The sequence below is a fragment of the Neolamprologus brichardi genome, chromosome 4, assembly GCF_056152115.1.
Source record: "Neolamprologus brichardi isolate AB-2024 chromosome 4, ASM5615211v1, whole genome shotgun sequence".
NCBI lineage: Eukaryota > Metazoa > Chordata > Actinopteri > Cichliformes > Cichlidae > Neolamprologus > Neolamprologus brichardi.
In genome coordinates this window covers 19,788,143-19,803,865 of record NC_142107.1, presented here as the reverse complement: position 1 = coordinate 19,803,865, position 15,723 = coordinate 19,788,143, and the positions used below count along the sequence as shown (strand labels likewise).

Sequence of the window (15,723 nt, the reverse complement as noted above, 5' to 3'; positions counted from 1 at the left end):
TCAACGAGGAAGGCCACGTGATCACAACTTTAAAAAGTGAGTAAATTCATAGCGTTCTGAAATTCACGTAAGGGAAAGGTGGTAAGAAGAAAAGCCAATTTGGACTTTATTAGAATAAACTTGATAGCACAAGTACGACAGCTGTCTACCTGAACATCTACTGCTCACGAGTAAAAAAAAAGAAAATGTTTTGCTCTCTCAGAGATGATACTAGCTCGTCTGGATGTCTCAGTAGAATTATTTTTGGGAGACATTACAAAATTGCTAAAGAATTTTGTATTTTAAGGAAAATGAGTATTTGCGTGAATCGTTTGTTTTTATTAGTTTAATAGGTTTGTTATTAACCACGCCGTAGCGTCGCTAAACTTGGAAGAAAAACGGAGCTACATCTAATGGGAATGGGGATTGAATCATCTCGCTTCACTTCAACCTCCTTTGTAAAAACATTCCTTACGTCATCACGTCGTGTTTGAACGTGGCGGCGCGATACCAAGCAGTACAGTCCAGATAAACTTTACCTGTAGCTAGCAAGCTAGTCTCGCTTAACTGTATTAAAAAAGGGGAAAAAAATAGCAAAGATCATATTTGTAAGCCGGCATTAAATGGCAATTAATGTCTTACAAAGTCTGCTATATTTGTTCAAAGTGATCAACAACTGTTTTTTTTTTTATCGCGATAGCCCATGACTGCAATGGTAAGTCCAGCAAACTGATCGCAGCTGAGGCTAACTAAGCTAATACACGTTAAGTAGCTCAAATGTGTGGCACGTTTTCGAGTTTACCAGGACATATTATTACTGTTATTCTTATTATTATTGACATTTATTGGTACTCGTGCTGTGTTTTATTGTTGTTTCTATTTGTGTTACAGACCTGTAAATTAAGTGGCCTTTTCAGCATTGGCGAGGACTTTGAAGATGAGGTAATAATCAGTAAATATAATAACACCTGATTTTATTTAACTGTCGTTTCAGGCTGCTTTCTGTCACATAATGGTCCTCCTTCTGTTCCCTCGTAATCCCACTGTGTGTGTGTGTGTGTGTGTGTGTGTGTTTCCCAGGACCTGCTCGAGACAGACTGGGCTTCCTGCTCCGTGTCTGGACCAGCCGATGTGGCAGCTGCTGTGTCATCCTGTGCTCTGCGTGCCTCCTCTGTTACTCACAGAGAGCCGGAGAAAATTTGCCTCCAGCAAACTGGAGAGAGATCAGCTGCCCCGTGCAATGGCACAGCATCAGAGAGCAGCACGCACACTGCTGCTACGGGACAAACTGTTGCTTTGGGGTTGAGACGGCTCTCATCTTCCTCTCATTCCCGCTCTCCTCTCCCTACTCCTTCTCCCACGCTGAATAACTCTGAGCCAAATCGGGCAACACAACAGAGTCACGCTCACGCTAAGGGGCTGCCGAAGCCCTGTGTGGCTCAGGATGACTTTGATGACTGGGATGTTGACCTGGCAGACCTGGAGGAATGTGATGGCCAAATGGGACGGATGCCTGAACCTCCTGCTCCACGTGCGCCCACAGTAGAGCCTCCAGCCAAAATGCTGCGACCCTCGACCTGTGGACAGACTCAGACACTACCTGTTCGGACAGTGAGGGAGCTTAGCGCCGCATCCAAGACTTCTAGCTCCACTGGTCACAATTTGACTCCTTTTCCACCTGTCCAACATCCAAATCCACGTCCTGCTTTCCCATTAGCCCCTCCACAGAAGTCTGATGTTTTCCCTGGCTTTACTCCAACTTCTCCAGCCCTGAGCTCTTTTTCCAGGACGGTTAACAAACCTCAGCAGGCACAGAAAACATGTACAACTCCAAGACCCTCCTCTCAGCCCCGCAACCTCTTTGATACAGTCTCCCCGGCACCCTCTTCCTCCCCCTCCCCCTCTCATCCTCTTCACACGCCAGTACTCACCAATCGCCTGGTCCAGCTAGTCTCTGCCTCCAATAAGCTTCCCAAGAAGAGGCCTCGCTCAGAGCCACGCCAGCCCAGGACCCGGCGCTTCCCCGGTCCAGCTGGGCTTCTGCCACAGCAGGTTGGTCTCATGTGATGCTGATGCACTCTCTCCTAATCTGGCTTTCTGCAAATGAAAGCACAAGCACGGTCAAGCCGAGGCAAACACGCCTGAGTAGAACTCAGAAAATTGCTGGCATATAGTGATTTAAATTTCCTCTCTCAGCCTCAGGGTCAGAACCTGGATGAGATTGTGGTTTCTGTTCCTCAGACTCCTGCCCATGGGGCTGTGGCTCGACTACCAAGTCAGGTAAATAAAGCAGTTTTTTTCCCCCCATCTTTTCTATCACTGTTGCGCCGTCAAAAGCAGACGAGATTACAGAAAAGGCTTGAAAATGCCAGGTGTCCACACGGTGTGAGGCCAGTAAATCATGAACAGATTTTTTTGTTGGCCACATGGAGGCAGCGGAAATGAATGACTAAAACAGCACTGACACCACCTTATGGGCTGACATGGCAAAGAGCTGCCTATTTACACATCCAGCTTGTTAATAGTCCCCTGATGTCAAGTGCAATATTCTCTCACTTTTGCTCTCCTGAAGGAAACATCTGGCACATCAGCTGCTTAATGCTCCACTCTGTTCAACAGCTAGTCTACGTAGGACGAGTAGCTGCCTGCCAATTTGTGCATTGTTTGTACAGGACGCAGTACTCTACATAACACTATTTACAGTTATTTGTGTGGAATATTAATTAGAGCCACTTGGAAGAACCAGCAAAGGTCAAGAATTCCATTTATAGTGTCGCTGTATGTTTGTGGGTGTAAAAACGTTATGTTAAAGGCTTCCAGCTCACAGACTGAGGAAGAAGAGTTCAGTGGCGGTGCCTGGGCAGCGATGAAGATGGAGATGGGATTGGATGAGAGGCATCCATCATGCTTCCTGCACTCCTACAGCGTGGTCATGGTGCTTCGCAAGGTGAGCTGACGACGTCATTACACAAATGGAGAAGAAGTCCCACTCGTACTGTTTATTCAAGCGCTGTCTAATATTTAGGTCGAGCCTCTTTACAAGTTACGTGTCTTCACACCACAACGGCCCGTTTGCCGCCGTTGGAGGTCTATCGGCATAATCAGGACAAATGACGGCGCTGTCCTGGAGGTGTTGTGTAATTATGAACAGTACGATCGCTCATCAGTCACACTAATGGGGACTCTGCTGTCGCTCTCCTGTAGCTGTGTGTGAAAGGCCGCCAGTGTGAAGTAGCTTTGAGTGGCAGTCATTTTGAAACCTTCCACGGTGGTTTCTGCTGTTTGCTTGTCACTGGCTCCATTTAACAGGAGCAGAGTCGGTGGCAGGACGTTGGATAAGCTCGCTCAGGTTAAGCCGTTGACGTGAATGTCGGCTTCCCCAAAATCCTTGTTTTTCGTGAATAAACAAATTACCACACCGCTCGAATGTGTTCTAACAAATGCAGTGTAAAGAAAGGTTGATCTCAAGAGGAAATCCTGCTCACTGCTGTGTATTTACTTCCATCAGTATGTCTTCGTAACACCAGATTTGTGTCGAGGGTTAATTTAAAAACTGAGGTTAATCAGTAGTTTGGTACACTGGAGAAGATTTGATATCATTTGTAAAGTTTCTTTCAAAGCATCAGGTTATCATAGATTATCGGAATGACTGAACACTTTCAGTTTATCTGAAGTAAATAAGGCTGGGTTTATAATCCCGTGCAAACACTCGCAGACAGCTGTGGACATCACAGATGATTAGTTGTTCCTATTCCACTTGAGGGACGCTTGCACAGCTGGCGACTTTGCAGTTTTGGCACATTGGAGGGCACATGGATGTCCACATGAAGAGATTCAAACAGACCCTCGCACTCTAGTTGATGTCAAAAGTATTACACCCACATGAGGCACTTTTAAGCAACTCCAAACCCTGCACCTTCAGCACTTACATAAAAGACAACATGCGGCTTTGCACAGAAGTCAAACCCCTCCTGGACAATATGATGCCATATTTTCACTCAGTCACAGTGCACTTTGCACTCTCTTTACGGCAGTGCTGTGAATTAAAGCGAATGTGGTTTAAATTCAACACCACGCTGCATCAGCAACACTGAAGTTTTCAAACTGGCCGTCACCGAGAGAAGGAAGGCTGCAAATATACTCGGGCTTTCTCTTGCTTTGTGCTCACAGCCACCAAAACATCAGAGGCCACAGTCAAACAAGGTAAAAAGCAATAATTCTGCCCATTTGCGAGGCGTCCTGGCTGACCGTTTACGATGGCAAGTCCCCAGCCGCCTCCCAGAAACCAACCTTCATGTTTATGTCCCTGTAAATTTTAAATTGCACATCCTACAGCTGCAGGTAGTCCACTGCCAAAATAAATTTTCCTCCATGCTGTTATATTGCAGAAGCATTTTGTTGGATAAACAAGCGTAATTCTGCCCCAGAACCTCAAAAGATGATTTTTTTATTCATTTATTTTTTTTTTATCTTTGTGGGAGACGAGCGTGTTCTTGATTTGTGTACACAGCCAGCAGTTGTCTGGGCTTGCACTTGCCCACTGTACTACCAGCCAATCAGCCCAGCTAGACCTCCGGTCCTCCGACTCTTCCCATCGAAAATGTAATAAATAGTGCAGGTGGTAGGCTCTTATGGGAAAAGCCCATTATCCCTGATGTGCTGATAGATTTAGAGCTTAAATTTGAAGATTTAGAAAACAAATCTGAAGTTGCACACAAGAGTTCTTAAAATTCAGTATCCAATTGGAGCACAGAACATGTGTTTACACAATTAAAAACAAACAAACAGTTGATTTGGTTATTTTCTTATAATACTAACATTAAATATATATGTGCGTAAAATGCGTGCCATGAAATCAGACTGTCATCAGACAATCCTCAGCTGATTTATTTAGCTTTCATGTTTTCCTTAACACTTAATCGAGTTCTGTTTTCTACTGTATTCAACATAAAAATGCTTCAGACCCATTTTACAAGAAAAAAATTGATATTTTTGCTTGAACCATGACTAAAAACATGAATGATCAACTTTTTTATATTTAATCTGTTAATCCATGAATTATTTAGAAATATTGTTAGCAAAAGTTATCGTGTGTGTCTGTGTGTGTATTTTCCCTCTTCTTGTTAGGCTGCACTGAAACAGCTGGTCAGAAATAAAGTTCCAAACATGGCTGTGCTTCTGAAGAGCATCGTCCACACGCACGCTGATGCCAAGGCAGTGTTTAAGGACCCGACAGGTAACAGACAATTCCAGACACGCTCATTCTTAAAATAAATATGATGATTCATTGTGAATCACTTAAAATGCTCGACTCTAGTAGAGCACTTGAGCCTCGAAGCAAACTTCGGTAGGGGAAAAGAAACAGGAAAGCGTGTTAACTAGTGCTGAACCATGGGAGCAGAGGAGCTGCGAGCTTTTTCCTGCACATTTGACATTTGCTCACTGGGAGCTCGCCTGATTGAGCTCCACGAGGTACGAGAGCAGAGTTCAGCTATTGTAACACGCTTGATTGCGTGCACACGTGTACACATGTATACACACCCCGTCTTGCCCAAACAGCAGGAAGCCTCTTTCTTCCCACCGCTCGTTTCCTCTTAAACCTTTCCCCCCACTTTTGTCTGCTGCACCTCTAAGCTGAGTCGGTTGCCATGGCCCCCAGAGAGCAGCCACATGAGGCGAACTGATTATCATCACTCAGGAGTGGATGTTGCTCTCAACAGCGGACTTAAGTGCTTATTAGTGATTCAATTGCCACAGATTGGCATCAGTAGTGGGCGGGTATTAAGTGCTTCTGACACCACAAGAAACCGTTTGCTTAGTCATGTGACCCTGACCTGCTGGAAGGTTCTTCGCTTTTTACCCAGCAGACAGTGTTATCTGAGAAGCTGCTAACAGCGCACGCTTAACATCCACTAGTGCTGGGAGAAAAAAACAAGCTGAGGAGAAATTAATCAACATATTAGTATCTTAATCATTTATCCTTAACAAAAAATATTGGGCTTTCATCATAATGTATATATGAGTATGAAAAATGGGGGATTCAAACACTTGCTTCTGATGAGTGATGAACTCTTTCATGTCGCTGCCGATCCCTCGAGCCTTCATTTGTGGACTTTTTGCAGTTTAAAATGGGTAAAATATTCCTAATGTGTACATAAACACGACTCGGTGCGTATGACAGCAGTCTGGCGGTGGAAAAAAACGGAAACACAGATCTTTAGATCAGGTTCTTGACAGCAGAGTCTGCTGTGGAGTTAGAAGATGTCATTCTGAGCTCCAGGGAAGTTTTTCACTATTTTCTGATATTTTTATATTTATATGAAAACAGAAGAACCATATCTGGGAGATGCTGATGAGGATCTTTAGATGCAGCTTAGCTGTCTAATAAACATGCAGTTTTATTCTTATGAGTTTGAAGAAGGAAGCTGTGGCGTTAAAAGGTTTTTATTCCAGGCTTGTTCTGAAGCTCTCAGTACAATCTGGGATTTATTCAGAGTGACACACTGTTCAAATCCTTTCTTTGGCTTTCCTGTTGTTTTTTTTTTTTTAATTTGTTTTTTTTGCCCAAACCGTTACACTAAATATGTCAGAAAGTTTATGGAAATGTGTGCAAAATGCTGCTGTCTCTGTCAAACGTGAATATTTGAATCTTCTTGGGTTTGAATATTTACTCAGAATAATCACATCACAAAGTGTGGAAAAAGCTTTCCTGCATTGTTAGAAACGTGGATCGACTTGCAAAACTTTGGGTTGCTGTGAATAGCTAGGCACGTAAAATGTGACCTGATTCTTCCAAAAACGATGACACATTTATTTATTTTTTAATTTCACACTGAGTTTCCTGTTTTAGTTTCAAAATGGCCCAAAAAAGGCCCAAAGCAAATTTTGGGGCATCCTAGATGGTCTACTCTTAATAATGTCCTTTGGTGTGCATCACAGCATGGAGAGACTTTTGATAGAGACCTTTCTCTCTGTTGCTACTGCAGAAGGCATCTGTGCTTATGATTATTGTCTGTTTTTGAGTTTTGTTTGTTTTTTTTACAGAGATTGTGATATTTTTTGTTTTTGTCTTCAGATTTTGCTGGTAATGAGTATAATCCAGTCTTGCTTCTGCTAAGGAAACTTTTCCAAGTGTTACTCGCTGCTGCACCCACCCTTTCTACGCCTCGCTTCAACTTCATTAGTCAAATTTTTGGTTCCAAAATGCTTTTAGATGTTAATTTCCAAAATTGCAACTATTTTTCAGACAAAGAAGACTGCTGTGTCTTCCCCAAGGTCTTTTGGTGTCACATGGTGATTTTGATATGAATTTCTTGTAATTAACATCAACTTGACCTTGCTCTATTAACTGCTGGCTCTTTATGAACTGAAGAAACAGCTAAATGAATACACTTTGCTGTCATTTTGCAGCCTTCCCCTGCTTTGTCGGCATGAATTATTTTTACTGTCAGTGCTAGGCAGCTGGAGCTCGTAGCTAATGATTGCTGGGTCAAGGTTTCAGAGTTGGCAGAGCTGGACGGGTTGGCAAGCAGAGTATTCATAAATCCTGCAAATTTGGATCACTTGAGGGGTTTACGGAGTTTCCTGTGGCTCAAGATACTTTTTACCTGTCTGAATTACTGCTGAACACACAAACTGCTCAGGAGCCGGTTATGTTCCAAGTTTCACTTTAAAATTGAGTACAAGTGCAGGGTTTTCACTGATTGTTTTATTTACAGCCTGTTTTAAGCGCATTATAGATTCTCTGCTTGCCAAAGCTGTTTTATACGTGCATACCGTTAAGTTGCACCTCAGTAAAATGAATGAATGAATTCATTTCATTGAATGAAAAGCTAATTGTGCATTAAATTCTCACAAGACTGTATTCGTTAATCTGCTGTCGAGTTTCTTTAACACTGCTGGAACCGCCACTATTAGAATTATATTTATTTTTACCAGGTGCTAAATCTCTGGTCTTCAGTATCATCTTAACTGCAACAGTGTTGCATTTTACTGTTATTTTTTTATGTTCTTTATCTATTTATCATCACCTGATAAGCTCTCTGATTGTAGTAAATGGTAAATGGCCTGTATTTATATAGCGCTTTACTAATCCCTAAGGACCCCAAAGCGCTTTACATATCCAGTCATCCACCCATTCACACACTGGTGATGGCAAGCTACATTGTAGCCACAGCCACCCTGGGGCGCACTGACAGAGGCGAGGCTGCCGGACACTCGTGCCACTGGGCCCTCTGACCACCACCAGTAGGCAACGGGTGAAGTGTCTTGCCCAAGGACACAACGACCGAGACTGTCCAAGCTGGGGCTCGAACCGGCAACCTTCCGATTACAAGGCCAACTCCCAACTCTTGAGCCACGATCACCCCAGTAGGTCCCTACTAGTAGGGACGCTCATAGGGATCGTTTTGTGGATAAGAGTCGTGATGTATGTAATGCCCGGTTTTATGAGAGCGTCGCACAGAGCGGGAAGCAGAAAGCCTGGCGTAACAGTGAAAGGTTTTAGGTTTTGTTGAGCCAGCTACAGCAAAGAAAGCCTGGCTGTGTTGAACTTCCCTTGGAGTAATACCCCTTTGGTCTCTCCTAAAAGTCATTTTGAATAAGCCATTGAGCTGGGAAGCTCATTAGTTGGTAAACCACCTCTTCTGCATGGCATTATTTTCCTTTTTTTCCACTTCACTAAGCAAGAGTAGTACAAGAATAAAGAGCAGCAGATTAAAAGGAATCTTTCATCTTTACCTTTATGCTCTTTGGAGGTCAGTTTGTCTTCTACTCACATGTGAATAGAAGGAAAAGAAATTCTGACTGGTATCTTTTTATGAATTCTACATGTTTTCTTCTTATCTTGTGCAAACGTGCACACTCACATGCACATTAAAGTGAGAGCTTTCATGCCATTTCATTGAATTATCAGACTTTTTTGTGGTTGCCTGTCCAGAAAATAAAAAAAAATATTGCTAGATTAATAAAACAAAGAAGGTAAATAATGAAGCGTTTCATACATTTTGATCATAAAATGCAGATTATGGATAAAAACATTTGTATTCAAGAAGGAAAGTGAAAAAGTGAGGATGTGTTTATGCAGCTAAAATGTATCTTTTGTGAGAAGTTATGAGTAGTTGTGTGTGTTTAAATGTTTTATATACTTTATTTCTTTAATGCTTTGGACCGAAGGGGAGATTCAGGGAACTATTCATCGGCGTCTTTTAGAGGACAGAGCAGAGGAGCTTAAGGTCGGGGCTGTGCTGCTGCTCAAACAAGTAAGGCATACCGCCCACAATCATATAACTATAGTGTTGTATCTGAGTTATACAGTGGTTACAAATCAGTTTCTTTCTTCTATGAACAGGTGGGTGTGTTTTCCCCCTCCCATCGTAACCATTACCTGAATGTAACTTCCAATAACCTGCTGAGGATCTACGCTGCTGATGGAGTCAGTCTGACCTCCACTCAGCTCCCCCCTCTGGTCCTGGTGAGCAGGACGGCTGCTGCTGAAAATAAGATTAGCACGTCTACATTCCAAGAAATACTAAAAAAATTTTAGGCATATGTCCTGTCAACCTGTCATCAGTCCCTTTGAAACATATTCATTCTTTTCTAGGAGCCGATGTTGCTGTCACCCACTCAGTCTCCCGGTGTCCTTCAGGAGCCAGTTTCCTGCATGCAGCTGATGTTTGATGAAGAGGATGACGAGGGAAAAGATTGGGAAAGACACAGAGAGAGAGTGGGAGACCCTCGAGCCCCTGTAGACAGTGGCAGAGGCTACAGCAGAGGCTCCCTGGAGCGTGGTGGGAGCACAGCACCACAGGAGCCAAGCTGGGATGCAGGTGGGGCACATGCAGTAACACTTGCAGACAGGGAGAAAAGAGCTTAGTAAAAGCAACACTTGTAGAGAAGCAGAAGAGACATTAATTCTTCTCACATCGTGAGCTTGCCTGCTGTCGCTCTGAAATATAATGAGTTATTTTCCGAATAAAACATTAATGATGTTTGGTCATTGGCATTTGACTGCAATTCTGAAACCCTATCAGTCATAGCCTGATTTGTTTTTAAACTGTTTTTTTGTCTGATGAGCAAATATTTATCTCGTATCTAAAAATGTTATGATGCAAAAAGGCAAGCCATGTTTAGGATTCTTAGTCCCAGAATTTTACCTCAATTTTCCTAAATGACAAACACAGTGACTGTCTTTGGAGGACAAATCCTAAGAAATCCACAGCTGAGAATTTCCATGTGGAAATGTGAACTGTAAGCATCTTAGGCTGATCAAAATCTAGTTATGGTCTAAAATTCTGGAGCGCAGTCTAAAAACCAATAATAGCAACGACATCCAGCGGTCACAGGGGGGCTGTGTGAGCTCCAGCTCCTCCCGCCCACGTGTTGAAATGTCTTTCGGGAACAAACTGAATTGCTTCCAGTGGTCACAGCAGCTCACTGCCTCGATGCATGTGAGCGGGAAAACTGGATTAAAATGCTATATTCAGACTGTTTATTCTACAAATCCGTTATGATGCCATCATGGCCTTTGATCTGGCATCACCCTCAAGTCACTCTTTGCATTTTGCATTTGCAGCAGCACCTAATAAAAAATGCATTGCTTTGTTTTTCATCCAACTGAGCATTAGAGCATTACAAGATGAAACCAGCACCATGTGTGCTTTTTACTTAATAACTAACCCCTGATGATTATAGTTGAAAAATTGCAATCATTGCTGTTTTGTTTTTGTTTAATCAAATGTCTGAGGCATTAAAATACTGTCTCATGTGCTGACCTGTGTTTGTTGCACAGATGATGACCTGGATGAACTGCTGGGAGAATTGCCCGAGGATGCCTGCAGCCTCTGATGGAAACTTCACATGAAACTTTACAGACTGTCTCCCAGGACTTGCATTATGACTGACTCGCCTTGCACTTCTACCCTCATTTTCCTTTAGAGTCACCTTCTAAACACTGAAATACTGGTGAAACTATGTACAGTACATGTTGTTTACTCAAAACTGTTTCAGATCTGTTCATAAATACAAACAGAGAATAGTCTTGAATGAATTTGTTGTAAGTGTGCCGATGCTTCGTATCACCGATAACTGATAAGTTGCTCGTTAGTTCCAAAAATCTGCCTCTTTTGATTTCATCTGCACATCCTGTGTTCTTGTAGCGACTTTGACCCTCTTCTATGTGCGTATTAGAGATGTTTCCCTTCCTTTTGTTTCATTCTTATTCATTGTACCTGCTCCACTAACCTTGAAATGGAAGACTAATCTACACAGCATTGATTTACTAATTATGCAAAATGAAACCAAGGTGAGGCTGCGGCTGTTTTCCAGTTAGTTAGTTTTCAGCTTCAAAGTGGACTGAATGGTTTTTACGCTGCTTGTTTACGGTGCATTAAGAGGTGTATCAGAGGTTTTTGGCTTGGGATTGCGAGAGGTAGTCTGAGTCCCATGTGGTTTCCTGACCTAAGCAGTGTTTACCCAACTGTGCAGTGCATCAGGGTGGAGTCGTACTGTGACTAACAGGCTAATATGGTGGCTTTCCCGACATCTCCTCCTCAGATCCAGACTTCTTCAGCACTCCTGCCTGAGTATAACAGATTCAGGTTAATCCTCATCCTCGTTCTCATTTTGAGTATGATGCAGCTGCTCAAATTGTCTGGTTTAAGTTGAAAAGAGAGAGGGAGAGAGAACAGGGATGATGAAATGGGTTGTATTTGCAGTTTTTCAACTTAGCCGTGTGGCTTAAATAAGTACATTTACAGTGCAGTCTAAGTATTTGGACAGTTACACATGATCTGTTTGCACTCTATTTCTGCATGTTGGATTTGTAATGGGCCAGTAAATGAGAGGAGTGAGTAATGATTTTCAGTGTAAATGTAAGGCTGATTACATTGTAGCCTGTCACTGCCCTAATGGATCAACTGATGTTTCTATGCAGACGTGATGTCCTCCTTCGATTCATTTATACTGACTTTATAAGGCAGGTTTGAGAGTGTGGTCAGTGGCTCATCCAGAATAAACAGTGTCCTTTCTAGAAAGTAATCTTACTGTTCAGCTTTTTGCTTTTAAATTGTTACCTTGCCATTGTTGAGTATTGATCTAAAACCCTTAAACTCAGTTTGAAAACTCAGTCACCACTAAAAATATAAAACCCATTGATTTATTTAAATGTAAATAAGCATATTTGATTAAGTAAAATTTCATTTAGGGTCTTTAAGATCAGCAGCACAAAGCGCTTCATGACAAAAATGCCAGAAAGTTCTGCAAAAGCACATTTAAAAAGATGAGGTTTTAGCTGATATTTAAGAGATCAGTCCACAGAGCTCGGGGCTCTGTGGGGGAGAGAGTTGCAGAGTCTGGGCCACTGTTGCAAAACTCTCTCCTTTAGTTCTCAGGCTTATATGATGCATAGCCAGCAGCCCCTGATTACATGGCCTCTGGCATAATCTGGAGATGTATGCATGTAAGAGTTCACTCGTGTATGCTGGTGCTTCTCCATGCAGAGCTCTGAAAGTCAAAATCAGAATCTTAAAGTGAAATCTGAAGTTAATAGGGAGCCAGTGCAACTGAATTAGTAACAGTGTGACATGTGAGTACTAAGACTTTATCTTAGCAGTGATATTCTCTACAACCTGCATACTATTACTGTAAGGCAGTTTGTACACTGTACTGTGTGTTTATGCTACCCATTCAAAGAACTAAAGCTGCCAGGCTACTTTTTGAGAACCAGTCCACTGCACGTGGGTTTAATAGGACCGAATGTGTGGGTTGCAAATTTGTGAATCTGGTACACTAGCCTTTTCTACAGCCACCATCAGTGCTTTCAACGTAGGTCCCAGCAATGATATGGCACTTTCCCAGGGTCAGTTTTTTGGTACTACCAATGTTTTGTAGTGGAAATGCACAAATCTGCTTTTAAATTAAGCACTGGTAAAGGGATGTGAGGGCCTTGTGTATTTCAGGTGGTTTCTTGTAGAGCTAACTGAGTGGGCTTAACGAAGAGAAACGGAACTGTTTTTGTCATTTAAATCTACAAGAAATTAAACTGTGGTCAACTCGAAGTACAATTATTAATTTACATTAAGGAAACATTCAGTTTTTTCACACAACAATAGATGCAAGGAGACAGCATATATAGTGTATAGAGCAGTGGCTGTGTGGGTTCCACATTAGTTTTGAGCAGGGCAAAACTCAGCATAAGTGGAATAAGTAACATAACAGATTGGACTAAAGCAAGGCACATCAGGTTGTTCTCAGCTAGTGAACTCTAACAATGACGACAACACAGAGAGTAGGTGCAAAAAGGAAAATGGCACCATAGTGAAATGCAAGGTCTGCTACTACAGCAGATGAATCACGAACTATCCATGCGAGTCCATGAGAAAACCGGCGTATGGACACATAATGTGGAGGTGTAAAAGACTGAATAAGTCTGTCCTTTAACTCTATATGCTAAGACCTTCACAGGAGTATAGTCTGGTTAAAAAAAAAGAAAAAGCAAACAAATACTGGCATTGAAATAGTTGACCTGCCATCATAATCTAGCCTCACACTTGCTGAAAAGGGATTTTAGATTAGCCTTACTTTATCCTTTAAGGTTTATCTTTTCTTGTTTTGGTCCAGCTTCTATAGACATTGTGATCACACAAATGGATTTTGAAAAATCTCGTGTACTCTAAGAATCACAGGTGTTTTTAGTCGATCTGACGTGATCTGTGATCCTCTGAAAGTGTACCCAGCAAATCTCTGGTATAATAAAACAACATGTAACGTATTCAGCCAGTTTCCCAGACATTGATTACCCCAGTAGACTAGAGACTTCTTCAAGAAGTTTTTTTTCCCTCCTTACCATAAATCTGAGGGACACGATACCTATGGCAAAAGACTGAAGGGACTATAAGTCCTTCTTTTGTATTATTTTAAAACCGTAATAATTCTTTGTTGCAGAAGTACAGTGGGGCAAAAAAGTATTTAGTCAGCCACCGATTGTGCAAGTTCCCCCACTTAAAATGATGACAGAGGTCAGTAATTTGCACCAGAGGTACACTTCAACTGTGAGAGACAGAATGTGGAAAAAAAAAAAAAAAAATCCATGAATTCACATGGTAGGATTTGTAAAGAATTTATTCGTAAATCAGGGTGGAAAATAAGTATTTGGTCAATAACAAAAATACAACTCAATACTTTGTAACATAACCTTTGTTGGCAATAACAGAGGTCAAACGTTTACTATAGGTCTTTACCAGGTTTGCACACACAGTAGCTGGTATTTTGGCCCATTCCTCCATGCAGATCTTCTCAAGAGCAGTGATGTTTTGGGGCTGTCGCCGAGCAACACGGACTTTCAACTCCCGCCACAGATTTTCTATGGGGTTGAGGTCTGGAGACTGGCTAGGCCACTCCAGGACTTTCAAATGCTTCTTACGGAGCCACTCCTTTGTTGCCCGGGCGGTGTGTTTTGGATCATTGTCATGTTGGAAGACCCAGCCTCGTTTCATCTTCAAAGTTCTCACTGATGGAAGGAGGTTTTGGCTCAAAATCTCACGATACTTGGCCCCATTCATTCTGTCCTTAACACGGATCAGTCGTCCTGTCCCCTTGGCAGAAAAACAGCCCCATAGCATGATGTTTCCACCCCCATGCTTCACAGTAGGTATGGTGTTCTTGGGATGCAACTCATTATTCTTCTTCCTCCAAACACGACGAGTTGAGTTTATATCAAAAAGTTCTACTTTGGTTTCATCTGACCACATGACATTCTCCCAATCCTCTGCTGTATCATCCATGTGCTCTCTGGCAAACTTCAGACGGGCCTGGACATGCACTGGCTTCAGCAGCGGAACACGTCTGGCACTGCGGGATTTGATTCCCTGCCGTTGTAGTGTGTTACTGATGGTGACCTTTGTTACTTTGGTCCCAGCTCTCTGCAGGTCATTCACCAGGTCCCCCCGTGTGGTTCTGGGATCTTTGCTCACCGTTCTCATGATCATTTTGACCCCACGGGATGAGATCTTGCGTGGAGCCCCAGATCGAGGGAGATTATCAGTGGTCTTGTATGTCTTCCATTTTCTGATGATTGCTCCCACAGTTGATTTTTTTCACACCAAGCTGCTTGCCTATTGTAGATTCACTCTTCCCAGTCTGGTGCAGGTCTACAATTCTTTTCCTGGTGTCCTTCAAAAGCTCTTTGGTCTTGGCCATGGCAGAGTTTGGAGTCTGACTGGTTGAGGCTGTGGACAGGTGTCTTTTATACAGATGATGAGGTCAAACAGGTGCCATTCATCCAGGTAACGAGTGGGGGACAGAAAAGCTTCTTACAGAAGACGTTACAGGTCTGTGAGAGCCAGGGATTTTCCTTGTTTGAGGTGACCAAATACTTATTTTCCACCCTGATTTACGAATAAATTCTTTACAAATCCTACCATTTGAATTCATGGATTTTTTTTTCACATTCTGTCTCTCACAGTTGAAGTGTACCTCTGGTGCAAATTACTGACCTCTGTCATCATTTTAAGTGGGGGAACTTGCACAATCGGTGGCTGACTAAATACTTTTTTGCCCCACTGTAGCTTTTTCTTCTTCTTGTAGAGACCGGTCTGGTTAAACGTAATGGATGCCTGTCTATGAATAGGTCCTTGCAGTGGTTAACTTAAAAAAAGTTTTTTTCCCCTGTGAAATTGTAGCTTCTCCGAAAGCACTTAAAATGAACCAATCCAGGGATGTAAATGCTCTTCTTACATATTCAGGAAT

At 42.4% G+C, this 15,723-nt stretch overlaps 1 protein-coding gene across 1 annotated transcript; it reads left to right on the top strand.

The window, feature by feature from the left end:
- The first annotated feature begins 485 nt into the window (after positions 1–485).
- On the top strand, positions 486–12,032 carry hrob (homologous recombination factor with OB-fold). Its single transcript, XM_006802993.3, has 10 exons — positions 486–694; positions 871–921; positions 1,060–2,031; positions 2,176–2,259; positions 2,792–2,926; positions 5,107–5,215; positions 9,154–9,239; positions 9,329–9,451; positions 9,581–9,806; positions 10,769–12,032. Exons 1-10 carry the CDS (start codon positions 683–685, stop codon positions 10,822–10,824), a joined length of 1,854 nt encoding a protein of 617 aa, XP_006803056.2. The 5' UTR covers positions 486–682; the 3' UTR covers positions 10,825–12,032.
- The last annotated feature ends 3,691 nt before the right edge of the window (positions 12,033–15,723 follow it).

Bases quoted from the DNA above. Each gene is read 5' to 3' on its own strand.
- hrob (XM_006802993.3), top strand. The intron at 5,216-9,153 runs GTAACAGACAAT...TTTGGACCGAAG, and splicing joins AGTGTTTAAGGACCCGACAG to GGGAGATTCAGGGAACTATT. The intron at 9,807-10,768 runs GTGGGGCACATG...TTTGTTGCACAG, and splicing joins GGAGCCAAGCTGGGATGCAG to ATGATGACCTGGATGAACTG.